General features: G+C 38.2%; 3 protein-coding genes across 4 annotated transcripts in view; 2 read left to right on the forward strand and 1 right to left on the reverse strand.

Moving 5' to 3' along the window:
* Window positions 1-3,894, forward strand: part of LOC134680425 (obscurin) — a 127,733-nt gene extending 123,839 nt beyond the window's left edge. Inside the window, exons 63-66 of the mRNA XM_063539554.1 lie at window positions 406-1,595; window positions 1,848-2,029; window positions 2,390-2,539; window positions 3,006-3,894. Of these exons, the coding sequence (XP_063395624.1) occupies window positions 406-1,595; window positions 1,848-2,029; window positions 2,390-2,539; window positions 3,006-3,158 (1,675 nt within the window). The 3' untranslated portion in view covers window positions 3,159-3,894. The remainder of the gene's footprint in view (window positions 1-405; window positions 1,596-1,847; window positions 2,030-2,389; window positions 2,540-3,005) is intronic.
* Window positions 3,895-4,407: 513 nt separating this feature from the next.
* Window positions 4,408-13,741, reverse strand: LOC134679820 (NEDD8-conjugating enzyme UBE2F-like). Its single transcript, XM_063538721.1, has 3 exons — window positions 13,296-13,741; window positions 12,708-12,869; window positions 4,408-5,874 (listed from the first exon to the last, which is right to left on the reverse strand). Exons 1-3 carry the CDS (start codon window positions 13,566-13,568, stop codon window positions 5,755-5,757), a joined length of 555 nt encoding a protein of 184 aa, XP_063394791.1. The 5' UTR covers window positions 13,569-13,741; the 3' UTR covers window positions 4,408-5,754.
* Window positions 13,742-13,865: 124 nt separating this feature from the next.
* Window positions 13,866-19,588, forward strand: LOC134679815 (vacuolar protein-sorting-associated protein 25). 2 transcript variants are annotated; one of them, XM_063538717.1, is made up of 3 exons: window positions 13,866-14,034; window positions 15,930-16,294; window positions 18,381-19,588. In XM_063538717.1, the coding sequence occupies exons 1-3, from the start codon at window positions 13,985-13,987 to the stop codon at window positions 18,491-18,493; spliced, it is 528 nt and encodes a 175-aa protein (XP_063394787.1). In that variant the 5' UTR covers window positions 13,866-13,984; the 3' UTR covers window positions 18,494-19,588. The 2 variants fall into 2 exon arrangements, with proteins under 2 accessions (XP_063394787.1, XP_063394785.1); XM_063538715.1 differs by lacking the exons at window positions 13,866-14,034; window positions 18,381-19,588 and adding an exon at window positions 14,043-15,302 and having other exon boundaries at window positions 15,930-16,107.
* Window positions 19,589-22,501: the final 2,913 nt, after the last annotated feature.

Below are 22,501 nucleotides of genomic sequence, written 5' to 3' on the forward strand. Positions count from 1 at the left end.
CGACGACTGCGACACGAGCTCGGCACGAGACTGGACAGCTATGCGGAGGCCCAAGACTTCATGGAGTCCAAGAAGGACGGACAACTGCCGTTCTTTAGGGAGAAACCTCAAATCTTACCTATCAGGTAAGGATGCATCAAATACTACACTGATTATAGTCGCTCACCATTCAGCAACTCAAGAAGTTATGGTGTGTAAAAAAGTTACAATGTACTTGTAACCGCACCGTATCCTACATAGGCAAGTGTGTATCAAAAACTACACTGAGTAGGACTGTTCACTATCCTTTACAACAACTACTTGCCATAAATAAGGAAAATTTATAGACTTTCTCCAGAAATAAGTGGCAAATCAGAATGTACTTGTCCGTTTAAGAAGTTATAATGGTTTGCTTTCTTTTTCTAGGGATGGAGAACCCGCTCAGTTCTCGTGCTTCGCCGTCGGTGATCCGAAGCCAAGCGTCCAATGGTTCAAGAACGACATGGTCATCGCCGAAGGCAACCGCATCAAGATAGAGCAAGACGAAGAGGGTCGCTCCACCATTAAGTTCGAACCCGCCATGCACCACGATATCGGCTTCTATAAGGTTGTCGCTAGGAATAAGGTTGGACAGACAGTCGCTAGGACCAGAATCGTGGAAGCGACAACCCCAGATGCTCCAGACAGTCCTACAGCAGCTGATGTTTCAGACACTGAGGTCCTACTCCGATGGAAGCAGCCTAAATACGACGGCAACTCTCCAGTCATTTGTTACGAATTACAGTACAAAGAGGGCGACAGCATTGAATGGCGTGACGTAGCTTCCAACATAGACCACGAATTCTACGTCCTCAGAGACCTTAAACCGGACACCAGCTACCAATTCCGTTTGTCATCTAAAAATAGAATCGGTTGGAGCGAGAAAGGAATTCCGACCAACTTAGTCAAGACAATGGAAGCGGGCGCGCCTAAAATCGAAGTCACAAAAGCCATGAGGCATTTACAGCAGATCACAGAGTCCGGACAAGAAGTGGTTCTGGACGAAGATAGGCCTAAGCTCACTTACGATACTGAGGAGAATCCTATTGAATGGGAATCCTCTGATACCTTCACTGAACGCTACAGCTTTATATCTGAACTCTGGCGCGGAAAGTTCTCAATGGTAGTCAAAGGCGTCGACAAACGCAACGACAGCGTAGTAGTCGCCAAAATTCTAGAATACAAACCAGAAACAGAGGTCCTAATTAAGAGGGAATTCGAATGCCTAAGACGATTAAGGCACGAAAGAATATCGAACCTTTTAGCCGCTTACCAAGCGCCTGGTTCGCCTGTAGCAGCTTTTATTATGGAGAAACTCCAAGGCGCTGACATCCTCACCTATTTATCTAGCAGACACGATTATTCTGAACAGATGGTAGCTACTATAGTGACACAGATTCTCGACGGTCTACAGTACTTGCACTGGAGGGGGTACTGCCACTTAGACCTGCAGCCTGATAACGTAGTCATGGCGTCAGTCAGATCCATCCAGGTGAAATTGATCGATTTTGGCTCAGCGCATAAAGTTACGAAGCTTGGCACGAGCGTGCCGCAGGTCGGAGATTTGGATTACAAAGGTAAGTTACTAATCCTACTTGTGTTTTGGATGCTTATATAGCTTAGTTACGTCTTATACCTACTCCTTACACTAACAGGTAATGAGACGCTTAATTAAAAATCGTTAATTCGTTACCAAACTTTCGAGTATCTACGTTATCTACTGGCAAGAAATAGGTAAAGCCACACTAGCTAAGTTTAACGGTTTTAAGTTATCTTTTTAATTATGTACCTAACGAAGACTTACGTGTAAAACTTTCGCACTATTCCAGCACCTGAGATCGTCACGGACGAGCCAGCGTACCCCCAGACAGACATCTGGTCTCTGGGTGTCCTCACGTACATCATGCTGTCCGGAGTCTCACCATTCCGAGGGGTTGACGACGCGGAGACCAAACAGAACATCGCCTTCGTGCGGTATCGGTTTGAGCACCTATACAAGGAGATCACACAGGTAATTATATTGATAACCAAGCAGTACTATTTTGCGTACTAGGTGGTGTAATTAGTTTCAAAAACAGCTTGTGGTTTCGTACAGAAATCAGTTTGAATGCCTCTTGACGGTATGACATGAGACATGACGGGGCATCTTCAACCTAGGTTTCGAGTAGTTCTAGGTATATATAAGAACACATCTCCACCATCTTAAAAACCATAACATGCGCTGCTGAACATACGTCGACCATCATGCTTAGTTTTTACAATACAATAAGCCACTTATCAAATGTCAATGTCATGTTACTTAACACTTACTAGAAAATTAGGCCACAATATTATTTTGACAATTGTTTCAACATCATTTTGACGTCAACAGGAGGCGACCAGGTTCCTGATGTTCCTCTTCAAGAAGGTCCCACTAAAGCGGCCCACGGCCGAAGAATGCCACGAGCACCGTTGGTTAACGCAGTCAGACTTCATGAACAAGAAGCGGGAGAGAGCAGTGTTCTTAGGCAACAGACTAAAGGTACATGAACAGATTAATGCGTCTTGGTCTAGACACTTCGGAATCTTTTCAGTTAACCACTTCGTTGCGTCTTCCATCTTCGAAAACTTTTGGCTGTGGCGACGAACAATTATTTCATGACACGACAGGTATGCCTTACGCCATAGAATATGATGGCACGCCTGTCGTGCCATCCGCACCGAAACGGTTAATTCCTCACAAAACCCTTTGAACGTATTTCTATCGTGCGCGGCGCTTGATCGTGAAACTTGTCGGTATACACGAATATTGGGTACCTAGCCGCGTGCGTCAATTAACACATTCACTACCAAGAACACGTAATTTTGTACTGGAAACTGGGCGCCCGGCACCAGCAGTCATACGGTTAACGGCCTTATGCGGATTTGTTTGTTCTATCAGATGCAAATCAGGAAAGACTAGGCAACATATTCTATTCTACTATTAATATGCAACATCTTGTTTCCAGGAATTTTCCGACCAGTACCACGAGAGGAAGGCCGCCGAAGCAGCTCAAGTGGACATGTCTGCGACCGTGTCTTCGGCCTTCGGACAGGCGCGGCGGCTCATGCGATCCAACAGCATCCAAGAAGAGTTGCAGACCAACTTCCAGAGCCACTAGGCCCACTAGCATCAACTTAAGTCTGTACTGTTAAGGCTAGCGGTCAAAGGAAAACTTTAGTTTAGCACGACTTGACGAGAGTCGCGGGACTTCGTATATCAAGTCACATGATGTAAGAAGTTGCGTGACTTAAGTACAGCGGCATATAGGATATACTCGTACTAAAGACGAAAAAATTACCTTTTAATGCTATAGTTTAGATGCCAATGGTAACGAATGGCGTTAGCCTTAACATAAAAAAAGGGTTATACACAGGATAAGGAACAACATCAAATCAAATACTTATGTATGTATATACCTTTATGCCTTATACCTCCTATGAGTCGAGGCAAAAGGGCTTCAAATTTAGGTATAAATCTAGAAAACAAGCGTTTGTTGTTGTTTTTCAGCCTCTGTATATTAATTTTACACTATTTCACGCCGAGATGATTACCCCAAAATATAACACCATAGGCTGAAACGGTAAACTCATACTCGGAGTACGAATAAAATTTGACATAACCAATTCGGACTTTTCTAATCAGGGTTGCCAGAAAGAGGTTCAAAGTGATATTTCCAAGTGTCATTCATCATCATCATCATCAAAGTCTAGTCATGAAGGAGTTTTGTTACGACAGTTTTGTTACTTTGTTAAGCTATTTATTGTATACAATTTTTACTATTTATTATATTTAAATTTATACTAATTCGTATGGTGCTCCAGTATTAATGTAATTAATAAAGAGCATTCATTTGCTTTCTTTGTTTTATTTTACACCTTGGTTACTATACTTGGTCAAGCAAATCTTGTCAGTAGAAAAAGGCGCGAAATTCAAATTTTCTATGAGAAGATAATCCTTCGCGCCTACATATTTTTAAATTTGCCGCCTTTTTCTACTGACATGATTTGCTTGACCAAGTATATCTAAAGTTAGTTGAGAAGACAAATGCATTTATTTTTTATCAAAAAATAATAGGTAGGTAAATAGCGATTTCCAACGCCAAAAACCGATTAATCCGTCACAGACCACAGAGCAACACAGACCTACGTGCATTTGCATAAAGTTCAATTTCAGTTTTGACGCTTCGGTGACGTGGCGTCCGAGTGACGGCTTTTGTGTTTGACATGGCGTCGAAAATGTTAATACCTCGCCGAACCAATTTTTATCTTCCAGTGGAAACTACTGTATAAACATAGGAAATATAGGAAAACATTAACATTGCCATGGAAAATGACAAAAATAGCTCATTTTCAATTAAAACAACAATAGAGCGTGCATATTTCATTTATTATAAAATTCTATTTAATCGATTTGGAACACGCGTATCAATGGCCACACGATTCAAACACCTATTATTGCATTATTGCGGACTCACAGCTTCCTTTTGTATGACTCGACAGTGTAGTGTCATTCTATGGAACTTGCTAACTATGTAAACAAACCGCCATATTGAAATTGTCTCTGAATGATGAATTTACTAGTGACTTTTGTTGACATAGTTAGCAAGTTCCATAGAATAACATTATACTGTAGCATGTGATTTTATAGGTAAAATAAGGTCGCAAAGCATGAAGAATTTCTAACATTAACCCGCCATTTCCTATCTCTATTGCACAGGCTTAATTATATTGCTGTCCCGCTCGCACAGTGGCACAGCAGTAAAATTATGCACGTGCGATAGAGATAGGAATCGGTGGGGTCAATGTACGAAATTGTTCGTGGTTTATCTGAAAAGTTAAACTTTGTAAAGAAAAGTAAAAAATATGTACATACCTCACTTATTAGTATATGCTCAAATAAGTCTGATATTAACGATAATTCGGTATAATTATCAAATCTTGAATGACTAGACGAGTAATTGCTCATAATTCCAAGAGTGTTTATAATATAATTAAATGAAGTCTGTCAAAGTGCAATGTATCAAGTAAGTAAGGTTTATTTATATTTCGTGAGGTGACAAGCAAAACTCGCTAATTACCATCACGAGTTCATAGCCATAGTGAACCATATTAGTACTATAAGAAGGTCGATTTTTGTTTAATTTTTTTTTAGTAACTAATTTAGTGAGTTTTGCTTGTCACCTGACAATTTGTTAAAGTTAGACCAAGAAAAGTCTGCAGAGATTTTGACAGCACATGCAGTGCCAGTGTTAGTTATACGTCATAATTTCATAGAAGTTTGACGTTTAAAATAACACCTGCACTGCACGCAGTGCACATGTGCTGTCAAAATCTCTGCAGACTTTTCTTGGTTTAACTCTACCATGATTGTATCAATTATGTTGGCGTGTGTGTGACAGGTACGCGATATGACATGGTCAATTGGTTAATAAAATTACGGCGTCATATTTCGTTCCAATTTAAATTACTTTCGTGTTGCTACGCCTTTTGATATTTCAAAATATTTGGCTAAATCTAAATTGAACAACCAAACCAAATAAACACAACCATATAAAATCACAGCTACAAACCACCATCATTATTATAAATGTGAATTATTTAAATATAGATTTATCACTTTTGGAGTATTATATATTTACCTACAAAATAATGGTAGATAAAAACGATGAATAATGTACAAAGATTCCTAAGGACGCTGTACGGTGAAACCGAATTTCATCTCTTGCCTTTAGCTCCTGATATGTACTCCTGAACTTTCGCTTGAAACTCGATTTTGTTTTTCTTGTACATCTCGGCCGCTTCGATGTTGAGAGGGTCTTCAAAGTTTAGGAGATCCTGAAATTAAAATAAGTTTTTTGTCAGAAATATCGAAAATTTTCGATACAAGCTTTTATCGCTGACTGTACTTTTCTTTCAATAGGCAGCTTATACCTGTGGAGACATCCATGGTGCAGATCAGTGGACGCAGTCATGTGACGTATATAAGTATTTATACATATGTGTACACAACACAAGCCTTATTGAGCTTACTGTGGGACTAGGTCGATCTGTATAAAATTGTCCTATAATATTTATTTATTTATTTATATGTCGCAGACCGTCATAATGAATGTATGACGGCTGCGTTTGATGGAATGTCAAGTATTGAAATAGTCTATGCTTGAGTGTGTTTGACTGCGATACAGTGACTTTTATATGAATGACCCGAACAGCTTCTTTAATGGATTGGTTCCTGGCTGATTCTGAGGACAGCCCGAAATGAGATGACATCCTGAGTGGAACCGTCAGTCAGATTGGAATTGGAAAAGTGTCGCAGTCAACCTCGCCACATTCCTATAATTAATATTTTATGAATTCTATCGTTTAGCTGTGCCATTCATGGATTAACATTAATTTATCTGCTCCTCGTTATCAGAAGTGGGATGTACTGTACAATACTGTATTGCTTTGATGCAATTATTCAATTACACAAACGGGTCTACCGCGATATAATTTCATTGTTTTTACCTTTAATTCCGACGTTTCAGCTGAGTTGCATCAGCTGTGGTCACGGAAAGACTGACGTCCCAACAAATGTCAACGGAGATATTAATAAAACAACACTAAACTACCCGAAATTAGTTTATAAAAATGTTCGGGGTAGACAAAGAAATTGCAGCTACCCGTTAAAGTTTAATGTTTATTGTCCACGGCACGACACACAACACTCACAGTATCCGTACACTGGTCCGAAGATATATCTGCTGGTTTCAACATTTGAATCACTGGTCCCCAAGTAGACGATAATTTGTAACCGTCCTCTCGATTGAAATTTTTAGGGTGTTTTTTGATTTCAATCGCCTCTCTCACGATCCGCGGATAATAGTGTCGCTCGTTGGAGAGGACTTTGGGTTTATGTAGCTCAATCCAGTGATTCGTTCCTGTTGTCAGCAAGTGCTCAGCTATTGCGGATTTGTTTACATGGCGATTTTTAACAGCTGCTATGTGTTCCTTTACCCTCTCTTGAATACTGCGCTTTGTTTGGCCAATGTACGCACTTCCACAACTGCATTCTATCTTGTAGACACCCGGATTCTGGTACGGAATGACATCCTTTGGGCTGCGTAAAAGACTTGCTACTTTAGATAACGGCGTGTATACAGTCTTAATGGAGAAAACAATAAACATTAAACTTTAACGGGTAGCTGCAATTTCTTTGTCTACCCCGAACATTTTTATAAACTAATTTCGGGTAGTTTAGTGTTGTTTTATTAATATCTCCGTTGACATTTGTTGGGACGTCAGTCTTTCCGTGACCACAGCTGATGCAACTCAGCTGAAACGTCGGAATTAAAGGTAAAAACAATGAAATTATATCGCGGTAGACCCGTTTGTGTAATTGAATATGTGTACAAAACGCGAGAGTTTAAAGTGTTATATTGATGCAATTACTTATACAAAGCCCAAGTTTATTTATTTATGTTAATTATTTATTTATGAAAAATATTTTCTGACAGTAGGCCAGCATAAGTGTTTTGTACGATTGTTTTCTTTTCGTTAATGGTTATAAAAAAATAACGAACGGTGGGTGGAATGGTGAGGTGATGTAATAGTCGCTGCGAAATCGATTTTATTTTAAGGACCGAGGATGTAAGATAAGGACCGACTGAGCAATTTTAACTTCATTTTAATTTTGATCCCAGAAAGGTGGTGAAAGGTGATAGATACACATCGAAACAATTCATGCTTACCTACCTACAGTAGGTACCTACAAGTATGCTCACGATTGGATAGGGAAAATACGAATGTGCCAAAACTTTTACTTCCAACTAATCTAGACGATGATAATTGATAATGCAATCTAGAGCAAGTTCGCAATGATGAGTTCGAATCATTAATAAATCATTAATTAATAAGTTGATAAAATGTTTAATATTCTCACGCGAATGATACCTACTAGTAGTACATCTGTGGTTTTTCATTGGTGGTTTAGCCAATGATGCAGATTGCGGGTTACGCATTATGTTGTGGTTTGTCATTGGTGGTTTAGCCAATGATGCAGATTGCGGGTTATGCAATATGTTGTGGTTTTTCATTGGTGGTTTAGCCAATGATGCAGATTGCGGGTTACGCAATATGTTGTGGTTTTTCATTGGTGGTTTAGCCAATGATGCAGATTGCGGGTCACGCAATATGTTGTGGTTTTTCATTGGTGGTTTAGCCAATGATGCAGATTGCGGGTTACGCATTATGTTGTGGTTTGTCATTGGTGGTTTAGCCAATGATGCAGATTGCGGGTTATGCAATATGTTGTGGTTTTTCATTGGTGGTTTAGCCAATGATGCAGATTGCGGGTTACGCAATATGTTGTGGTTTTTCATTGATGGTTTAGCCAATGATGCAGATTGCGGGTCACGCAATATGTTGTGGTTTTTCATTGGTGGTTTAGCCAATGATGCAGATTGCGGGTTACGCATTATGTTGTGGTTTGTCATTGGTGGTTTAGCCAATGATGCAGATTGCGGGTAATGCAATATGTTGTGGTTTTTCATCGGTGGTTTAGCCAATGATGCAGATTGCGGGTTACGCAATATGTTGTGGTTTTTCATTGGTGGTTTAGCCAATGATGCAGATTGCGGGTTACGCATTATGTTGTGGTTTATCATTGGTAGTTTAGCCAATAATGCAGATTGCGGGTTATGCAATATGTTGTGGTTTTTCATTGGTGGTTTAGCCAATGATGCAGATTGCGGGTTACGCAATATGTTGTGGTTTTTCATTGGTGGTTTAGCCAATCATGCAGATTGCGGGTTACGCATTATGTTGTGGTTTGTCATTGGTGGTTTAGCCAATGATGCAGATTGCGGGTTACGCATTTTTTTTTTTTTTTTTTTATTATGAATGGGCTTACTCATGGCCACAGACTAGCCGAGGCGTAGACATTATGTTGTGGTTTGTCATTGGTGGTTTAGCCAATGACGCAGACAGAATACTACTAGTCGAACAACCTGTTCCATTTTTGCTGATAATAAAGCCCTAAGCAAATAAGGTTATTGCGAACTTGCACTTGAACTTGTTTCGGCTTTGAAATTCTTATATTCATAAATAAAATTCGAATGAACTTGATCGAGCAAACGTATGTAAAGTCTGTTTGCACTTATGATTGTGGTCAGGATAGCCGAGTGGACTTGTTATTCCTGTGGAGTTTAGACTTGGATAGTATTCTTCCCACGAGGACGTGTGAAAGGTCAGAATGGCCGTGTCGCAGACCGTCATAATGAATGTATGACGGCTGCGTTTGATGGAATGTCAAGTATTGAAATAGTCTATGCTTGAGTGTGTTTGACTGCGATACAGTGACTTTTATATGAATGACCCGAACAGCTTCTTTAATGGATTGGTTCCTGGCTGATTCTGAGGACAGCCCGAAATGAGATGACATCCTGAGTGGAACCGTCAGTCAGATTGGAATTGGAAAAGTGTCGCAGTCAACCTACATTCCTATAATTAATATTTTATGAATTCTATCGTTTAGCTGTGCCATTCATGGATTAACATTAATTTATCTGCTCCTCGTTATATGGGTGAATCAACTTTTTCTTGTCACTAGTTGCCATGGTTACGGTCTCCTGGGTCACTCTTAAAATACAAATTATTTCGTATTTAAATGAACCAAACTTGAATTTTTTGGTAGTTATAAGGCCTTTCCATAATGGGACATAGTCTACTAAGCACGTCTGTAGAACATGGTACAGCAGCTCTTCCAAGAAACTATGCTACTATTGTCTCCTGGCTGATGGGACAGAATAACAACAAGAAATAGTTGATCGACCCATATATATATTCTCATTCAGCAGTGGTCGTCTTATGGCTGAGATGATGATGATGATGATGATGATTCTCATTCTATGATACTAACAAAATCGAACTCGAGGCAAACATCGTCAGCATTGGTGAGATGACCTCGATGCCTTTGACAAGAACTGGTGGGAGGCGGTTCAAGACCGGGATACGTGGAAAGAGTGGAGGCAGTGGCGGATTTGCAGTCTTTGCCGCCCTAGGCCCCAGGCCCTGTAGCCGCCCCTTTCAAGGCACCCATAATATTGACTACATTTTATTTCCCCCTAAATATCTAGCCGCCCTAGGCCTGGGCCTACTGTGCCTTAGGAGGGCAAATCCGCCACTGGGTGGAGGGAGACCATTGCCCAGCAATGGGACACTCTAAAGACTAATTTTTTATTTGGTAGACTAAAATGACATTTTCTAGTATGAACATAAAATCATAAAATAAGATTTCTTCTTCTTCCTCGTGATATCCCGGCATTTCGCCACAGCTCATGAGCCTGGGGTCCGATTGACAACTAATCCTACGATTTGACATAGGCACTAGTTTTTACGAAAACGACTGCCATCTGACAACCCAGAGGGTAAACTAGGCGTTATTGGGATTAGTCCGATTTCCTCACGATGTTTTCCTTCTTTTCATATACAGTGAAACCTGGTTAAGTGGGACCTGGATAAGTGAGAACCGAACCGAACCGAACAACAACTAAACAAAATAAAAGTGTGTCAAAACGGAATGGAGAGAAGTGTTCTAGGAGTAAAACGCAGAGATAAGATTAGTCTACAAATTATAAAGAATAAAACTAAATTCAAAAACATCCAATATGTTTACAAACGATTAAAATGGAGATGGACAGGGCATATGTTAAGGGAAAGAACAGAAAAGTGGACAAAAATAATAACGGAATGGTACCCGAGGGACGGGACAAGAAAAGAAGGAGGACAATTTAAACGTTGAGAAGACGACATAAGAAAGATAGCTGGCCCTACATGGAGACAAGCTGCAAAAGACAGGATAAAATGGAAAGGTTTAGAGGAGGCCTATGTCGAAAGACAAGCTGTAAAAAGGAAGAAGCGAAAACCGGATGCTGATTCACTTAGTTAAGGAATTAGATATATAATATATAGTGTAGTATAAAAGAAACATAGTGCAACTTAATACTTATATGTATGTCTTTCCATATCTCGGGACCATGGGGACCATGGGGTCCCCGACCTTTGGGAGGCATGCGTGGGGCCGAAGCCAACAGCACAGAGGCCCTTTAAGACAAGTTTGATGTTATGTAATACACCAGCTAGAACCCATCCACGGGTACAAATAGATACCCGTAAATCGGTCCCAGCTGGCATAGGAGCTATTGTGAATACAGTGGAGAATACTTATATTATTATTATGTTTCACAGCAATAAAGGCTTATTTTATTTTATTTTTAAGTGAGAAACCTCTATAGCTGGGACTCATGGCGCGGTCCCGACACTTTAGCACTGAATTACCTTTATTAGTGAGATAAAACGAACCTCTATAACTGGGATTAGTTGTTGTGATTTTATATCACATTTACCTCTATAATTGAGACAGAGAGTGTATTTTACCTCTTTTACTGAGACTATATTTATAAGATTCCTGTATACTTCCTGTTCTAACTTATGGTTGCCAAACATGGGCACTAAACAAATCCCACTACAAAAAGCTAGAAGTTTGTCAAAACGCTATGGAGAGAAGTATGATGGGAAAGCGACTATCGGATAAAGTTAGAAATATAGATATAAAGAAATGTACTAAAACAAAAGATATTACTACAACAATTAAGAAGTTAAAATGGAAATGGGCAGGTCACACAATTAGAGGGAGAGAAAAGTGGTCTAAAGCAATAATGTACTGGTTTACTGGAGACAAAAAAAGGAAGCGTGGCCGGCCAACAAGAAGATGGGATGATGAGATTAAGAGCGCAGCAGGAGGTTGCTGGACTACAATAGCAAAGGATAGGGATAAATGGAAAGAGTTAGGGGAGGCCTTTGCCTACAAAAGGCATACAGATATAAATTTAGATTAGATATATATATATGTTAACAACAAAATGAAATGTACTACAAAATACTTATCTGAAATAAAGGCTATTTCAATTCAATTAAATTCAAATATTTATAAGATTACATTTTCCGAATTGTTTTTAAAATTTTATACGAATTACCTCTGTATCTGAGATAACGTCAATCTATGACCTCTCTAACTTGGACTTTATTCATCTATTTCCGTATTCTTACTAACTCTTAGTGTATCTACAAATTACACATTTGCTTAATTGTGTCTAAACGACTTCAAGTTTCGTTTAAATAGGTACTACATGTCGTTAAAACTATTGAAACGAAAGCTGAAATCTTGATAAGTAACAAGAAGAAACAAATTTTCATTTAATAAATTTCTAAGATGCAATTAAGTCCGTATTAAATTTAATTGAAAAAAAATATCCTTTGTAAAATAATTCGAAATAAATTCAAAGAAATATTTAAACAGACTTAAAAAATATTTAGACACAAGAATTATTTTACCTAAGCATTTAAAGATAATTACTAAATACCTTATTAACCACCTCTATAACAGAGATATATCCTCTATTTTCACCTCTATTAATGGGACCCTCTGTAAATGAGACAGAAATTTATTTGTACCTGGCTAACTGAGAGCCTGGGTAAGTGGAATACCTCTTTAAGTGAGACAAATCTGCTCGTCCGTTGAAGTCTCACTTATCCAGGTTTCACTGTATTTCATAGTATGAAATGTCATTTAAGTCTACCGAATAAAAAAATAGTCTTTAGGCTCATATAAATAAATAAATGATGCTTACAGTAAATAAAGAGTTGAGGCCCCACACCACATCCTTGAGTCTCCGAGTGGGCGCCCAGCCGTGCTCATCAATCGAGGTCTGCCGCAGCAGGGACAAGCAGATGTCTCCATCCACATTTATGTTCGGGTGCCACAACCGAGTTAGACATTTGACTTTTGGAGGCTGAAAAAAAAAACATGCAAATATTTTAATCCCATATTTACAGTCATTACTATGGATAAGTTTTTTTAACATTGTTTTAAGCTCAGATTTTGAATAATACATTATAAGAAACAACTACAACAACAACTACATAAGGTAAAAAAAAAGGATTAGACTTAATCCTTTTACTTTACCTTTAACTCTTACTTTTTTATTGTAAAGAAAAGTATTTAATCAATATTACAATTTCAAAGGAAATTTTAGCATTATTAACGCTGCATTACTTATCATACAGCATCAGTATGATATCTATCACACTAAAAGGGTAAATGACCATTTTAACTGTGAGATCCTGATAAATAGTACAATAGGTATTGAGAAATGTACAGAAGCCTTGAAAATAATTGCAAAATAAATGTAAAGTAACATGGAAATGGGTAAACTTACTGCCATATTATAGTCTTCAGTGACAAAAACACTGAATTTAAACTTGCCCCCTTGCCAAAAACCTTCATCAGGGGCCACTGTCAATGTGAACTCGCTGAGCACGTTCGGGTCCTCAAACTGCACAGAACACGTCCCAGGGAGGTTCTCCTCTATCTCCTGAACCTCTTTCACTAACAACTTGTCTCTAACGGATATCCTTTTGTTCGTATCCACCTTAATACCGTTCGTGGGCTCCGTATGTTCCTTTTTTAATTTTCTATTAAGCGTTATCATTGTTATAGCTAGTGAAACTTATTAATAAATCAATGTGTGGAAAGTAAGTACATATCAATGGTGTCTAGTTGATTGTTTATTAGGTTTTCTGTTAATAAAAAATATTATTTGCTGTTCGATACCGCAAAACAGCGACGTTTTTTAATGACAAACGTCAAAACACGTCATAGACTACAGACTTGGGTAGGGATGTGCGTTCCATAAATACCAAAATACCGATTCGATGGTTTGAGGTAGGTTTTAAAATGTTGAAAATAAATTAGTTTTGTGTCTTACTCAAATAGCGCGATCTGATGTCATACGAACTGTCATATTCAGCTGAAGCTGTGTGAAAATTTTATTACTTAGCTAATTTTATTCTAAGCTTTAATTATATTTACAAACTGATAGTTGTAAAAGTGTAAAAAGGCATAATAATGTCAGAGATATCTTGGCCTTGGCAGTACAACTTTCCTCCCTTTTTTACGTAAGTAAATAAACTCCTTTGTATTCGCAAAACTAGTCATTTTGTTTCGACATACAATGTCGATTTTGGGGAAATCTTGGAGGTATATCAATGAGGGAAATGCTCACATAGTGATTGCAATTCAAGAAGAAAACCCATGTTCGACGTATGTGCTCCGGCTTATCAAAGAAGATGAAGATACCGGCGATATAAATGAGATACGAATGTCACTAGATTTTGTCAATTTGATTATGAATCCTTTGCTATCCAATGCATCTGATTGCCAACTTGAAATAATAGAAATACCTACAGAAGCATTACCAGTTCTAATCAATGATTTAAGACCATTTAGACCGACTGAAAGGCTATTTAAATCACATATAAGTTCTTATGGTATTAAGACAAAGAACTTAACAATTTTGAATCCAAACGGTGTTAATTACTGTATAGAAATAAAACCAAAGGAAGGATTTATGGCACCGTGCTTTAAAGACTATGGAAAATGCTATTATTGTTTAAAACAATATTTGAAACTACAAAAAAATGAAATTTCTGACATCAGTAAATACTGTCCGCTTGATTTGTTTTCTGGTAACAAGGATAGAATGAAATCTGCCTTGTTTCATTTGTCAGAAAACCCACAAAACAACTTCAAAATATTTAAAAATGGCCAAATCATTTTCAATATGCCAAACAAAGACCAATTTAAAGAAATTATAAAGAAAATGCACATTTTTAAATCAACCAATGCATTCTTTGGCTTTATAATAGAAACTTTACTTTATGAGAATAAACATACTCAAATAGACAATGACTCAGATGACGTCACTTTTACCAAAAAGAATATAAATTGCGACATTACTTCCAACCTCAATAAGGAAACATTATTGTTTAAAATACTACGACTGCAAAGGCTAGCGGAAGAACTGACTTTATCAACAAAAAACTTGAAATACATGTCCATAGACTATGTGTCATCATTATTAGAACAAATTGATCCGGAAAGCAGTCTTCATTGTGAAGTTGAGCAGCAAAAATTTCTTGAAAAAATTGAGCCATTACACAAAGCCCTAATATCTGCCGTAGCTAAAGACTGCTCCGTAATGATAGCCTTTACACCTCAATTAATTGTAGACTACGAATACTTCATCCAAGTCGGTGAGAATATGATACCATTCACGGCATCCGTGACTGACTTAGAACCAAAACTGCCAAGGGTTTTGAGAAAAAGGAAGAAGACAGAAAAGAAACTGATAAAGATTTATGAAGAATGGTTGAAAAACGAAGGTGTAAGTATCAGAGGAATGAGGATTAGTTTAGAAATTTTATTTGGTTATAAACTGAACTACAATTTACTAGCTGTATTTAGTTACTGACGTTTCCCTTCCTTCCCCCAATGAGATGAATAAAACAAATATAATGTAATATAATGTAGTCTATAACTATCTCTAGCGCTGTGTCAAATTTCTCCATTGAGTATTTACTTATTATTATTACTTATTCTCTTTATTCATCATTCTCTATTCATTTGAATAATAATAAATAAATAAATAATAAATCAATAGGCAAAACTTTTCTATTAGTCAAATCAGGTTTTATTTTTGGAACTGTCAAAACGATTTACTAAATATAGAATTTATATGAAAACGAGTATAATTAGTGACATCATGGTCAACTCACCAACTTTATATTTTTCAATCCCAATTATTAAATAGAAATTGTGTTTAAAAATGACTGCTATTTATGTTTTTCTAATAATTATCCGGGGCTTTTTATTTCGTGCACGGTGTGAAATAATTTATTTTAAGTAGAGGAAACATCCCTATTGTTTTATGATTATGTTGTCATGAAATACAACACGAATATTTTTTGTAGCTTCATTTCATATTTATTTCTAACAAGTGTTTATTTTCCAGGATTCAACCACACTCGGAGACCAGAGCTAAACAGCTCGAAGCATGGCAGCACCTCATAGCGGACTACCTCAAAACTACAAAACAATCCACCATAGACATAAGAGAAGCCCAGAACAGTCCACTGTTTAACAATCAATCTATCAACCGGAAACTGTCGCAGGAGTCCATTTTAGTTGTCCTAGAGTATATGGGGAAGATGGGGCAAGCCGCGCCGCTGGATAAGAGCAAGAATGTGTGGGAGGTGTATTGGCACTCGCTGGATGAGTGGGGCAATATGGTGTATAGCTGGGCGAGCAGCAACGGGATGAATAATTCTGTGTGTACGCTGTTTGAGCTGCGGGAGGGAGAGAATACTGTTGATGAAGGTTAGTGGCCCGCTTGTAAAGTTAAAACTGTTTGTTTCAAATATCATCATCATCATCATCTCAGCCATAAGACGTCCACTGCTGAACATAGGCCTGCCCCTTTTTTCGGGGGTGAATGCCATAATCGCCACGCTTGGCAGGCGGGTTGGCGATCGCAGTCGAGTACACCGAATGTGGTCTTGGACGCAGTTTAAGAACATACCCGGGTCCAAATGCCCGGGTCCCGGGTCCGGGGTTTCAAATATATTAACACACATTCAGTGCCAGCGCGAGCTACGCGCTACGAGCGTAGCCGATAACACGGGGAAAACCGTATGTAGCGAAAAGCGCCTACGAACAGAGAACCCGCCTAGCGGGTCGCGGGCAGTGAATGTGTTTAAACTGGTTAAAAGAGTGTACTGTACCTTTTGACAGCCACGATTAATGTGAAACCTTTAAACGGGCAATTCTTTTATTATTTTATGTATTATATACTTATATTTTATATTTTTGTATTTTTTGTTTTATGTATATTTCGGGGATCTCTGAAACGGCTCTAGCGATATTGATAAAATTTGTTATATGGGGGTTTTCGGGAGCGATAAATCGATCTAGCTAGGTCTTATCTCTGAGAAAACACGCATTTTTGAGTTTTTATGTTTTCCGAGCAAAGCTCGCTCTCCCAGATATGGACTTATTTAACACGCAATGGTAAACTTTATTAGTTAGTATTAAGGTTAATTTGAAATATGTATAAAAAATCTGTGTCTACATGTCAAATTCTCAACGAATTAAAAATTTCTTGAAATTCTTAAAATTTGACGAGCAGGTTCGTATTTGTTGTTCCTGTTTTTAGGGTTCCGTACCCAAAGGGTAAAACGGGACCCTATTACTAAGACTTCGCTGTCCGTCCGTCCGTCCGTCCGCCCGTCCGTCCGTCCGCCCGTCCGTCCGTCCGTCCGTCCGTCCGTCCGTCTGTCACCAGGCTGTATCTCACGAACCGTCTAGACAGTTGAAATTTTCACAGATGATGTATTTCTGTTGCCGCTATAACAACAAATACTAAAAACACAATAAAATAAAGATTTAAATGGGGCTCCCATACAACAAACGTGATTTTTGACCAAAGTTAAGCAAACGTCGGGAGGGGTCAGTACTTGGGTGTGTAATGATCGATATAAAAATAATTAATATATTTTCTGTAGATATAACAACATTTAATATAATTTCAGAAAATATAATAACTCATTTTGTGTAATATACATTTGGTATATTATTTAAATGCTTCATATCATTTTGTATAATTATCTTTTGATATAACACTCATTTATTATAACGATCATGTGATATAATGCTCATTTATTATACAAGTATTATTATATAAGCATTATTCGGTATAATAATATAGTAAAGGTATTTTTATGACGACATATGTAAATGTTTAACGCAGATTAGGTAATGGTTTGTTTTGTGTAATGGACGCAAATCTAACCTAACCTAACCTACTTTTCTGGTAGCGGTTCGTTTAGTGTAGGGGTCGCAGTTCTTAACCTAACCTAACCTAGTATTCTGGTAGCGGTTGGTTTTGTGTAGGGGTCGCAGTTCTTAATCTTATTACCTACCTAGTTATAAATAGCAGTTCGTTATATGTAGAAATAGTCGTTTTTTCTAGTGTGTAATAACGAATGTGGAATTATATATCTAATACATTATATCAGCAATTCTACTTTAGATGAAATAACTTTATATCATAAATTCAGTATAGAAAATATGCATTATACTTGAAGAATGTTATGCTAAATGTTATTAGATCAATTAATCTTTATATAAAATGATAATTTATATCATATGAAAATATATTAAGTGTTGTTATATCATTTATTAATTATACTAAATAAACGTTATTGCAACTGATATTATAATAAAAATGTTTATAGCCATCGATACGCACCCGGATCGTACGCGGATGGGTGACCGTTTTTTTTTGCTTTATGGTACGGAACCCTTCGTGCGCGAGTCAGACTCGCACTTGCCCGGTTTTTGTTTCTGTTTTTTAATGACAATGAACGTTTGTTAATATTATTAAATTGTTTGTATAATATTCCAGAGTTTCACGGCCTGGACATGACGATCCTAATTAAAGCGCTGAAGACCCTCGAGGCCAAGGGCAAGTGTGAGCTGATGGAATTCGACGATAACCAGGGAGTCAAGTTCTTCTAAAGTCTGGCTGCAACGTCCCAAGGTCAAACTATATTTACGATTAAGGATCACTGGCACCATCCCACTAACCCAGGGTTAACCGGTTAAACCTGGAGTTACCATGGTTACCAGTACAATATTTGACATTGGGTTAACTTCTTAACGAGTTAACCGCGGGCTAGTGGGATGGTGCAAGTGGCCCTAAGGGTCACTTGCAACATGTCACTAACCCGAGGTTAAGCGGTTAAATCATTAATTTAGTGTCAAAGTGCTGGTAACCATGGTAACTCCAGGTTCAACCCGGGTTCCCGGGGTTAGTGGAATGGTGCAAGAGGTGCTTAGGAGCATTCTGCGAAATTTTCTGCCGTTGTGCAGACAGAGAAATTAATTTCGTATCCGTTTTGTACCTTGTTACAGTAACAGTATGAGATCTCTAGCGAATTTCATATAAATGGGTAGGAAATTAAGTTATTTAACTGTACATTTGCAAGATTTGCAGGTATAGGAGTTTCGTTTCTGTCACAAATCCACAATGGATGTGAAAAATGCTCTGTAAAATGTTACTGAGCAAAAATCACGAACGTAATAGGGTCTATTTCGTCAGGTGACAAGCAAAGGTCACTAAGTACTATCAAAAAATTAAAGTAACAATGCACTTTATTACACTTGTAACACGGTTTATTGTCCAATAATTTCAAGGGTGTTAGTTAGTGACTTTTGCTTGTCACCCGACGATTTGTAACAATATGAAAATTGCTTCTTAAAATACGCACTTTCTTTTAAAACTTACTGAAAAGTGCGTATTATTAGAAGCCATTTGCATATTTTTAACTATTATGTAAAAAATATAACAAAATTTTTATCATGCATTATAGACATGATTTTTTTCTATCGAGCGAAAGTCAAGAAATCGGGTTTCGAATCAATGAAGTTACTAAAGGAAAGCCTCTAGATTGCTGTTCACATTTTAGTAACCAAATTATGATCTAAATAAGCGGTACGATTTTTCAAAAACAAATGCAAACGTAGGTATGCGAGCGACCCCAGAGAACATACCGCGAACACCGAAGTTCGCAGATTGCGGGCATCTTTCTATTTTACTCCAATTAAAGGGTAGTTAGAGTAACAGGGAAACATGCCCGGAATTTGCGAACTACGGTGTTCGCGGTACGCTCCAATCGCTTGGTCGTTCAACGACGCGCTGCACGCCTCGCCAATGCGGCTCTGAACCAATGCCACCATTGACTTATATAAAGACGGGCCTTAAGGGCACTAACAATGGTGCTAGTTCGGCGGTTTCACACACGAATTCGAGCCAATGGTACAGTCTAACTAGTTGCGGCCAATCGCGCGCGTGATGCGAACTCATCAACCAATCGCGTTGTGGCCTTGGACTGCACGATTGGCTCGAATTCGTGTGCGTGACACCGCTGTATTGGCACCATTCTTAGCGTCCGTAGGCCGCAAGGCCCGTCTGTACGAGGTAATATGTAAGCATAGACTAGGACTCTTCTAGAACGAGTTTAGAGCAATTATTTCATGCAACCGATGATGCCAAAAATGCGGGGGTGCGCAAGTCCCACAAAGACACTTTCGACTCGAACATGGAGTAAAATTACCGTATGCGTGGCAGAGGGAGTAGCGCGACTATGCTCAGTCTGAAAGATGTTTTGTCTGTGTATGTAAGTCAATGATTGGCACTGAATACAGTAATATTTTAAGTAAGTATATGCACGTATACGTTTGAATTTTCAATGCATTTGTTAAGTTATACTTTTATGATGTTAGAATATATTATAATGATATTTTATAGTCCTTTGTTTTATTTCTTAATATAACTCAACGCTATTGGCGTTTTATTTATTGGACGCCAAAAGCGCTTTAATAAAGCGCTTTTGGCGTCCAAGGAAAAACTTCATACGACAGTTTTTCCCAGAATTAATGCAGGGATACCTTATCTATCAGTCAACCTATAAACTAATAACTATTACCTAAATATTAGTTTTGGGCTGGTAGGTAATAAAAAAGAGGAAAAAAAAAAGGTGTAAGTAAAAGTTTATTTTTTCGGAAATAATTTATTTCATTCATTAATAATAATTTACAGTGTAAAAATTGTACAATTTCGAAATCGTCTTACCTACGCATAAGACTGCCGATATGGTACGATCGTGTAATAAAATGTATCAAACGTGGTCGCTTGAACACAATATCTTGAGGATATATTACGAAAGAAATTCTCAAGTCACTTAGGTAATACAAATATCAAACACCGGATTTAATTGCGATGTTATCCTGATTTAACCCTTTGAACGCCATGCCAAAATACATGGTGTTTTTGTTGCCTTTGAGGGCTGAATACGCTGTCATACTGAACAACTTTTACTATGGGGCCAACCTCGGAATCGCGAGAAAAATCTACCCTTTCATACTTTTCGGCTAATCATATGTCCTTTAACCGCCTAACATTGCGCGACTTGCGACGGCGGCAGCGATAACTATAGGTTGGAGCGAGACACAGCGATAGGACCTTTCGTTCCCACCCATGTTTGTCGCTGCCGCCATCGCCAATCGCGTAATGACGTCGCCGAGCCATAGGACGTCAACTAACGCGCGCGTCTGCAGCCTAATATCAACCTTCGTGCATTCTTACAAGGTTCATAATGACGCGTCGCGCACAATAGGCGTGGCGTTCAAAGGATAAATATACAATTAACCGATTCGTTGCGTGTTCCATTTTCGAAAACTTTTGGCTGTGGCGCGGAACAATAATTTCATGACACGGCAGCAATGCCATGCGCATAGAATATGATGACACTCCTCCCGTGTCATACGCCACACGTAAAAACATTGATGACACGGCAGGCGTGTCATCAGCCCCGAATCGGTTAAGGTAAATTTACACGGCTCTCTGAATCTTTGATTTCGTTACGACATTAATATTAAGTTCCCAATAACCTATTGCATTTACCAGCAAATCTAGAGTGACTACGCGACACTAACAAACGATCAGTCTTCAACCAAAATGTACAATCCCCATAACAACTATTGTACAACACAACACACGACACGTCCTATGAGCACATGACATGATTAATTACATTTTATTTAAAAACATTAAAGTTTTAATTTCTTTCTACACTGAAAATCTTCAATGATTTCAATGGCACTACACCTATTTGCATTCAATACTATAAATGCTATGACAATGCAATGTTATATGCTCATAAGTCGTGCAACAATTATATCGTAAAATAACAATAAACCTTAATAAATAAGTGGCCAAATAATTACATATAAATCCGATTAAATATATTAAAATTGTGCCATTACACATTGTACTTTTCTAGTCTAGTTATTTACCTTAAGATAAATTTTTTTTGTTTCGCGCGGCAAAATTTGGATTACTTTGTGTTTTACATCCCTTTGATTGCCAGGCCCGTTCTCCAAAAATGGCAAAAATTTGCTTTAACACCGCACGCAATCCGCCGAAATGAATAAAACGGTAGGACGTCATTATTATGTTCGATTAAAAATCTATTTAAAATCAGAACTTAGTAGTAGATAAGGACTAGAATAATAATATAAAATTACATAAACATATTTGCATTATTACAGAATTTATCCGTTAATTCACGCGCACGATGCGCACGTCATGGCGTTTTTCGTGCGCGTGTATAGGCGTTCTTGGCGATCAAAGGAATTAATAGAGAAACGAACTCGGTTGTGTTTAAAGCCTCCTCCACACTCGTGCGCGAATCGCGGCGCGAAGCCGCGAACGTGAGTGTGGCGTCGATTTTCGCAGACAGCGAAATCGACTCCACACTCGCGTTCGCGGCTTCGCCCGCGATTCACGCGCATAGTCTGGAGGGGGTTTAAGGTCAAAAAATTTTGCTTGTAGTCTCGGGAAACCTGTGTTGAAAAAACCGCTATTGCTAGACAGACAGACTTTAGCGGTAGATTTTATGAAGAAATATCTTCACATACGGCTAACCAAGTTCGATTATCTATTAACTCTTAGAAAACACTTAA

This window comes from Cydia fagiglandana, chromosome 3, assembly GCF_963556715.1.
Source record: "Cydia fagiglandana chromosome 3, ilCydFagi1.1, whole genome shotgun sequence".
NCBI lineage: Eukaryota > Metazoa > Arthropoda > Insecta > Lepidoptera > Tortricidae > Cydia > Cydia fagiglandana.